Here is an 8800-nt window from a genome sequence, read left to right as displayed (position 1 = left end):
CACAGTGACACAAGGTACTCCTCTTGTTTCTGGAAACATTGGAACAACTGTCTGTATAGCTTTTAATCATTGTGGACTTGTGAACTGCTGTTTTTAGCTATATTTTTGTGTTGCTGTCCTGTGTTGTATTTCTTTGTTGTTGTTGTTGTTGTTGTTGTTTTAATATGGACTTACCTATGTGTCTGAATAAAGTAAGATTTGAATATTAATGAGCCCGGCCGCCCAAATTACTTAGTTATTACAGCTGAAGCTTACAGTCTGTGTTGATAATGACTGCACCTATAATCACAAATAATGCATGCTTATATAGCAGTGGTGGTCAATTACGTGCCATGGAGGATGCAGATTTTCTTTCCAACCCAAAACTACACTAGCTGTTTTCACTGATTACCATAACAAAAACCAGACAGGAGGACTAATCGGTGAAATAAACTGGTGTAGTGTTGGATTGGAAAGAAAACCTGCATACACAGAGACCTCCAATGGCACATAACGCTGTTAAAAAGTAACATCCATGCATCCATTATCCAAACCGCTTATTCTGCTCTCAGGGTCGCTGGGATGCTGGAGCCTATCCCAGCAGTCACTGGGCGGCAGGCAGGGAGGCACCCTGGACAGGCCACTAGGCCATCACAGCCCCCCCCCCCAGTGCCCCCCCAATGCCCCCCCCCCACACACACACACACACACACACACACACACTTGGGACAATTTAGTACGGCCGATTCACCTGACCTGCATGTTGTGGTAGATTTAAATACGGCTCACTGCAACAGTTTTCCTTTCAAGAGCCTCAATTCGACATAGCCGGCGGAAGAAATTCATCCAGTTTCTTCACAACTGGTGCTACAAACTAAATTCTTCACCTTTTTTAACCAACAGCGATGATTTACTTGGGTGGAGTCAGCTGACTGACTTCGCTCCGCTCTCTCTCTCTCTCTCTCTCTCTCTCTCTCTCTCTCTCTCTCTCTCTCTCTCTCTCTCTCTCTCTCTCTCTCTCTCTCGGGTTGTGCTCTATATATCTTACCTAAACTCGAGCGCGTGAGAATCGTGTTCGATGGCTTTAGTTTACATCGGCCATCGCCTCCGCTCGTCAGCATTGATAATTAGGTTAATTGTTAGTTGATGAGTTGTTGTCGCCTGTTTCGTCACCTGTGCTCCGCACTGCGGTAAAGGTGATTTTATACTGGACATTCGGACTGGATTTCTCCTTAAAGAGCTCCATGTTTTTTTTAGCTGTAAACTGAATGATATGACTGTACGGTGATGAAACTCGTCAATGCTGGGGGTAATATGGACATTTCTTACCAAATTCATAAAAATCGGCATTTCATGGGTTGAAATTGGCTTAACGCGCCGTCCAATCAGAGGTGGGCGACTCGTCTCCCCCAGCCCCTAGTTATATATTATTTCACCATTTTCAGTGTTTGCGCAGCGGTTCGGACTTGAGCTTTTGACGGCTGCGGAAGCACCACCGGACAACACTCTCCACGCGGCCCGTCTCGCGGGGCTCCTTTCCGTCTGCGGCGCATCCACGTCGTGGCGGTCGGGACGTCTCCGCAGGGCGGTGTTCGACGCCGTGCCGGAAGGCGAGCCGGTGGAGGGGACTGCCCTGGCTGGGTACGGCGGTATGCGGCGGCGGCGAGCCGCCGGGCACTTGTTGCGGATCTCCCCAGCTACTCCTGCCCATTCTCCTAAATCACACATCCACGCCCCCCCTTCCGAGCCCCTTGATTACTTTTTAGCATTTTTCAGGATTATGCAGTGGGTGGAGTCGGGCTCAGACCTGGGGGAGAAGTTGCACTTTAATGCAACCATGCATCATGAATAGCATAGCCATATATGATGGAAAAGTCCACATGTATGCAACTGTAATAGCTACAGCCATGACACAAGTCAGGTCAATTTTTGTTTGTATAGCCCAATATCACAGCTGTTGTACTTGTCAGAACACTCCCTTCTCTTGGACCAGATCCCCTTTTCCCTTCTTTTCTTCTTTTTTGGTTGAATTGATAGTAAATGTTTACTAGGTGCCTAATGAATAACGTAGTGTTGTGGTTACACCGCCCCGAGCTGCCTCCCCGGCACGTTCAAGCCACTCCCCCAGCTCGGACGTGTCGGAAACATCCGAGCGCTCGGCTCGCGCTCTGAGGAGACGAGCGCTGCACTGCACCAGGTGTTTGCCATTATCCATCAGGCACACCTGTGGCAATCAGGCAGCCTTCTACAAGAAGCCTCCCAGAACGTCTCTCAGTGCTTCGACGTACTGAACCCTGCGGTGAAGTTCTGACAAGCCCTCCAGCGTTCCTTGCATTCCGTTTATTCCCCAGTGTCTTATCTTCGTGTCTCTGTTTCCTCCCAAGACTCTCCCTCCGCGATTTCCACGGCTCCCTCGTCCCCAGCGACCTTCACGTTTTCTCCCCGGACCTCTCCTGCGATTTCCCCCCTTGTACCTCTATCTGGACCCCTCCTTTCGGACTCGACATCTCGGACCTGGACTTTCTCGGACAACCCCTCTTGGATCTCGGACTGGACTTTCTCGCCAGGTGCACGCACATTTTTTCAACACCCCCTGGTCATTTACATACAGCACCACACATAGGCTAAAAACACTCACACATAGTTATACACGCAAACCACGGGACACCACAGTTTATTTACACATCCCACTAACAGAACGCCTTTTTCACCATACATTCCCCTCCCACAATAAAACCCCCCTTTGTAGATTTTGAAGTCATCTCGTGTCTGTCTGTCTTGGGTTTCGCCACACGGGTCAGGTTCTGGTGCGCGAGCATAACAGAATGTCGGAGCCATTATGGACCCAGGCAAACCCAAGGAGCGGACGGTCCCTTTGACGCCCCGTCCCCCTAGAGGCAGTAGTAAGAAGTCACAGTTGCCAACTTGCCTCTCTCCGCTCAGAGCTTACTACTGCCTTCACCGGAGAGATCGGCGATCTTCAGTACGGCTCCCAGGCCGCGACGAGCGCGTTAGATGCCCTCACCGCGCAGATCGCTGCACTCTCCACAGCGGTCTCCAGGATGAGCGACCACCCTGCCCTGGCCTCGGTCTCTGCCCCCAGCTCGGCCTCCGGTTTCCCCGTTTCTGGTCCCGACGTTCCCCCTTCTCCGAGTCAACCCCCGGTGCGAGCCTAACCTCCCCTGCCCCAAGGCCTTCGGTGGGGAGTTCGAGCTGTGCAGGGGTTTCCTTGGTCAGTGTGAGTTCCTGTTCAAACACCAGCCAGGTATAGGACAGGAGAGACCAAGGTAGCCCTTGTCATGTCCCTCCCCACCTGCTAAGCCCTCAGCTGGGCCATAGCGGCGGTAGGCCATACCGAGCAGCTCGCCTCGGACTATGGTGCCTTCCGCCGCGAGTTCAAGCTGGTGTTCGACCACCCAGCTGACGGGCAGGACGCTGCCGGCCGCCTCCATTCCATCCAACAGGGAGCCAGGTCGGTGGCAGATTATTCCTTGGAGGTAAGGATACTCGCGGCAGACAGTGGGTGGGATGACACTGCGCTCAAGAGCGCGTACAGCAGGGGGCTGAGCGAGCCCATCAAAGATCTCATCGTTCGGGACCACCCTGCCTCCTTCAACGAGCTCGTCACCCTCGCCCTCCAGATGGACGAGCGGCGCCAGGAACGCGCCCCGCGCGCTGGCCCCTCCCATAGACCAACCCCCGTCCGTCCTACCGGTGCCTTCCTTGGGTCAGCGTCCCGTGGGCTCTCTCCACCCTCACACTCCCCCTCGCAACCCTGGGTGGCTTCTGGATCCAGGCCGGAGGAGGAGGAGCCCATGCAGTTGGGTCGGTCACGGCTCCCGCTGGAGGTTGGGGAGCAGAGGATGCATGGCCACCTCTGCCTCTACTGCGGGAGGTCGGGCCACTATATCAAGGCCTGCCCGACTCGCCCAAAAAGACCCGGCTCACTAGTGAGGGGTGTCCTAGTGAGCCTGACGCCCCAGCCCAAGGAGCACAACCACCCTTTTCCGGTCACTCTCACCTGGGGTAACCACTCACTGTCTGTTGGTGCACTCCTGGATTCGGGGGCGGACGAGTGTTTTGATGGACATCTCGCTGGCCCGGCAGGCCGGCATTCCACTCGTCCCCCTAGACACAGCCCAAGCCCTAGATCAGGGGTGCCCACTACGTCGATCGCGATCGACCAGTAGATCGCGAAGGCAGTGCTGGTAGATCTCCATGACATTCCAAAAAACTTTTTTTTTTCCCAAGACATTAGCCTATCACCTGTCCTCCATTTGCCTTTTGATTGACGTAAAGGACGGCCAGTCTGCTGTTGACTAAAACCAAAGATTCTAGAGCGGAACCTAAAACTTTGTTACATTAGGTTAGCATAACAACCAGAGCCCGTCTTGAACGTACCTTGAAGTTCACATGCCCACAACGTGAGCTAACGCAGAACTGCATCGAGCTAGCTAGTTCAACTCTTTAAAAAAAAAAAAATTCTACTAAAGTGAAACAAAACAAAAATGAGTGGGGGAGCCGGACCTAGTAAGAAACAAAAAACGTACCATTTCCTTGTGGAATGGGAGGAGGACTTTTTTTTTCACCATGTCTTATTCCAAATACGTTTGTCTCATCTGTCAGTCTAGCATTGCTATCCCAAAGAAAGGAAATGTGGAGAGGCACTTTCGAACTGTTCATAAAAACTATGACAATGACTTCCCTCCGAAAAGCGAGCTGAGAAAGAGAGAGGTGGGCGAACTAAAATCGCAGTTAATCGCCCAGCAGTCACTTTTCCCGAAGGCAAAGGCAGCCACCGAAGCATCTTTACGGGTGAGTCACTCCATCATTAAGCATAAGAAAGCCTTCCAAGATGGAGAGATGATGAAAGAGGCCTTCCTTGAGGCAGCAGATTCGTTGTTTCGGGATTTTAAAAACAAATCAGAAATATCTTCAATCAAAGCTCTCTAGTTATCAAGAAATTCTGTCACAAGGCGCTGTGAAGTGATGGGCGATGATTTGACACAGCAGCTTTGGAGGGACATCGTGGACTGCGAGTGTTTCTCACTACAATTGGACGAGTCTACGGACATAAGTGATACGGCCCAATTGTGCATTTTCATTCGCATGGTGTTTCAAGATATGACCGCAAAAGAGGAGCTGTTAACAATACTACCCATGAAGGAACACACGCGGGAAGAGGACATTTTTCAGATCTTCAAAAACTTTGTGGATAAAATCCAGCTCCCAGTGTGTAAACTGATGTCAATCACCACGGACGGTGCGCCTGCTATGGTGGGCCGCTCCAATGGATTTATTGCCAAGTGTAGCGAATTCGGGAGGCAACCACAGGAACTACCGCGGCCGGGACACGAACCCGTATCGCCCGCACCGCGGGAGGCATCGCTAACCGCTACACTAAAGGGTCAGGCCCGCCAGCCAGCGGCCAGCGTGTCTTCTTATCCATGCACGTTACACTACCCCCCTCCTTCGGGAAGCGCGTCCCCGCGCTTAAGCATATCAGCTCTTTCACGCCTCAGGGCGCCTACGCTTCCGATGGCCTTACGGTCGCTCCATCCCACTTCTGACACCAATGTAGCGAATTCGGGGGACAACGCAACCACAGGAACTGCCGCGGCCGGGAAGCGAACCCCTATCGCCCGCACCGCAGGAGACATCGCTAACCGCTAGACTAAAGGGTCAGACCCGCCAGCCAGCGGCCAGCGTGTCTTCTCGACATTTAACAGTCATTGACACAAACGCCCCACCAGTCATGGCAATGAGAACATGCCGTGACCTAAACTTGGTAAAAATAGTGATGGCTGTGAGCGAGGAAAACAATGTCACATTACAGAGCATAATGGATGAGTATGCAGATGTTTTCCAGGGAATAGGAGAGTTCCCAGGCGAGTGCACCTTCCGCGTCACACCAGATGCAACGCCGGTCGTCTGCCCGCCACGCAGAATCCCCATCGCCCTACGCAGCAAACTGAGGGACGAGCTTGACAGCATGGAGAAAGGCGGCATAATCTGTAAGATAACAGAACCCACAGAATGGGTGAACGCACTCGTCATTGTTGAGAAGCCAAAGACAGGCAAACTTAGTGTGTTTAGACCCCAGAGCTTGAGCCATCAACACATGTGTTGCATTTTCACCACAGGTGTTGCATTTTCACCACATGTGTTGCAAGGCCTCTAACACATGTGGTGTACGGTCCCCAAGCCTCCGTAACGCCATTTGAAACACTTTAAAACATAAATCATCACGGTATTTGACTTCAAGCTTCCATATACGTGTGTTTTTTCATTTTTTTATAAATTCTGAGATTTTCACCAAATGTGGTGACGGTTGTCATCGGAAAGATTTTTTCTGTGGGTTTCCCTTTGCGGTGAGGCCTATATCATTTGAATCCTCTTTCTTTTAAGCCACCAAATACACCAAAAGATTCTCTTTTGAGGCAATTTTGAAAATTCATTAATATTGCTCATGCAACACATAGGGTGACAGTTCATATTGAAAAAAAATTGTTTTTTAACAGCTTACAATTCAAGCCAATGTTATATTGATTCTTCGACTGTCAAGCCAAAAAATACCTACTTCCTCTCAGGATTCTGCAACGACAAAAAATGGGTGCAACACATGTGGTCATGTGTTTTTCATCCAGTCAACTGCAATAGTGTGTGTGTGTGTGTGTGTGTGTGTGTGTGTGTGTGGAGTTTGAGAAAAATTTAGTGGCAATATCAAATGTAATATCAGAATTCAAAAGAAGTATCTAGAGAGTAACATAGTCACACATAACTTGTTTTTTACACATCTTTATTTACATCACTGATCTACAGCACTTACATTATCCCAGAGAGAAATATAAAGTTAGCGGTTCCCTGTGAAAGGCAACATAACTTTATCATTCATTCCAATTTAGATCCTGCCTGCCTGTTCATGTAGTGGCTTTACTCTGGCAAAAAAGCCATGCTTGATCAGAGCCAGTCAAGGTCTCTGGCCTCACCACCAAACTGGAACTTATTTACACCATAATCAAAGGTAAGTTCTTCCCCTTCGCTGATGTCCTGCTTTGCGACAAAGAGGATATAATCTCTCTTATCCCCATCCAAGTCAAGAGGCTTGAGGTTTGGCTTTCTTGAGTGGTTAATAAGCCTGCCTTTTACGTCCATATCTGGGTGACATTGACACTTCTGATGTGCATCAATGCACATTTTCTCTCCGTCTTCGTTTAGAAAAAAGTACATGTAGCCCGTCTCCTCTCCAATGGTGCTCTCATGAACAGCCTGACCTTGAGCTGCGGTGAGAAGGTCACCATGGTAGTCGCACACTACCTCGCCCATCTTGAATGCACGCCTTGTGAATACCCCTCTTCCCTTATCAGGAATGCTCTTGATCTCCAAACCCTTCCATCGTTGGCTACTGACAAGACGCCTGATTCTGGGAGAAGACAGCGGATCTTCGGCTGGTTTCCACGACTGGGTGATCTGGTCGATGTTTGGCAGCGCATGTTTCCAACCCTGCTGCAGGAAAAACCTCTCAATCCGTTTCTTGGAGGGGCAATGGCGTTGGCTCATGTGTTCTGTAAATGAAAAATAACAAAATAAGTTCACAAGTTAATACCTACATCCCAATCACATGCAGTCAAAGATTGTCTGGTAATCATGATGTGGTTATGATAATTTATAATATCCTTACCCAAGGTGTAGTCTTGGCGGAGTTTCCGTTGCTTTTTCACCCAACGGTTGTAGAGCATGCTCTCTCTGTCTTCTTCAACACTCAGAGTAGAAAGGAAGTTGAGGCGTTTCTCTCGAGTTGGTGCAAGATCATCGACTGTCACGGGGAATTCTGTCTGGAAACGATCAAACAGAATCTGGTCTGTCATCTTTTTATTTGCCGATGGTTTGAGTGTCGCTGTTGAGCCACTGCTGTCTTCACTCTGTTCCTCAGAGGGTGAGGGTACCTCGCTGGACGTGGAGGGTCTGTCAGAAGGTCTTTCACTGAAAAAAAGAGAATATTACATCAATTTTCAATCCGGATATGCAGACAGGGTCCATTGTCTAAGAAACATGTTGTCATTCAATGCTGATGTGCTTACCTTGATCCAAGACGCTTGATGAGTTCTGTGGCCTTGATCAAATCAGATATCTGTTTCATCTGATAATGACCCTCTGCAGTTGCCACAGTATGACTCAGGTAGTTGCTGAAGAGTTTTTTGTCCCCTGCTTCAAAACACTCAGAGACTGTTGCTGTCTCGAAGACTTTCCGAACCTCATCGCTGTTCACATCTGGGAGTTTGTATCTAATAATGACAAGAAAAAAGGAACAATGTTATGATCATTTTATAAACATTAAGGGAGGAAAAGGCTCACCTCAGAAATGTTTTTAAAAAACCAAGTCTGTTTGGATCTAGCTTTTAATAGTTAACACAGGACTTACTTGGTATGCAGCCGACTGAGATGCAGGGAGGGATTCTTGATTCGCGAGCCAGCCAGATTCAGGAAGAACGGTTCCTCAGCATTTTCGACCACTTTCTCACCATCAGTTGCCCTCTGTTCCATCTTTCGCCGTTTAGGTGCCTTCTGGCCATCTCCTCTGCAACCTTGCTTCATGTGTTCTCTGACACACTCGTAGTAGGCTTCAAACCAGGCTTCTTGCTCTTGATCCAAGACAAAGGCTGCTGGCTGTTGGGCTGCCGTCTTGTGCTTCTTGACGAGAACCACGGTACCACCGGAGCCTTTCTTAACCCGCTTATGCCATTCGCCGACCTGTGGATGGATCCAGGAGAGATTGCATTAGTTGTGTCTGAAAATATAGTTTATTTTACAATATTACATT

The 8800-nt window shown here is 49.4% G+C and overlaps 1 protein-coding gene across 1 annotated transcript in view; it reads right to left on the bottom strand.

Moving 5' to 3' along the window:
• Positions 1 to 6939: 6939 nt before the first annotated feature.
• LOC130131210 (N-lysine methyltransferase KMT5A-B-like) overlaps positions 6940 to 8800 on the bottom strand; it is a 2158-nt gene continuing 297 nt past the window's right edge. The window contains exons 2-5 of the mRNA XM_056300896.1: positions 8402 to 8730; positions 8061 to 8264; positions 7661 to 7962; positions 6940 to 7544 (exon numbers count right to left, since the gene is read on the bottom strand). Coding sequence (XP_056156871.1) covers positions 6940 to 7544; positions 7661 to 7962; positions 8061 to 8264; positions 8402 to 8730 — 1440 coding nt within the window. The remainder of the gene's footprint in view (positions 7545 to 7660; positions 7963 to 8060; positions 8265 to 8401; positions 8731 to 8800) is intronic.

Source organism: Lampris incognitus, chromosome 2, assembly GCF_029633865.1.
Source record: "Lampris incognitus isolate fLamInc1 chromosome 2, fLamInc1.hap2, whole genome shotgun sequence".
Lineage (NCBI taxonomy): Eukaryota > Metazoa > Chordata > Actinopteri > Lampriformes > Lampridae > Lampris > Lampris incognitus.
The sequence above is the reverse complement of the archived record's forward strand: the minus strand, read 5'-3'. Positions and strand labels throughout refer to the sequence as shown.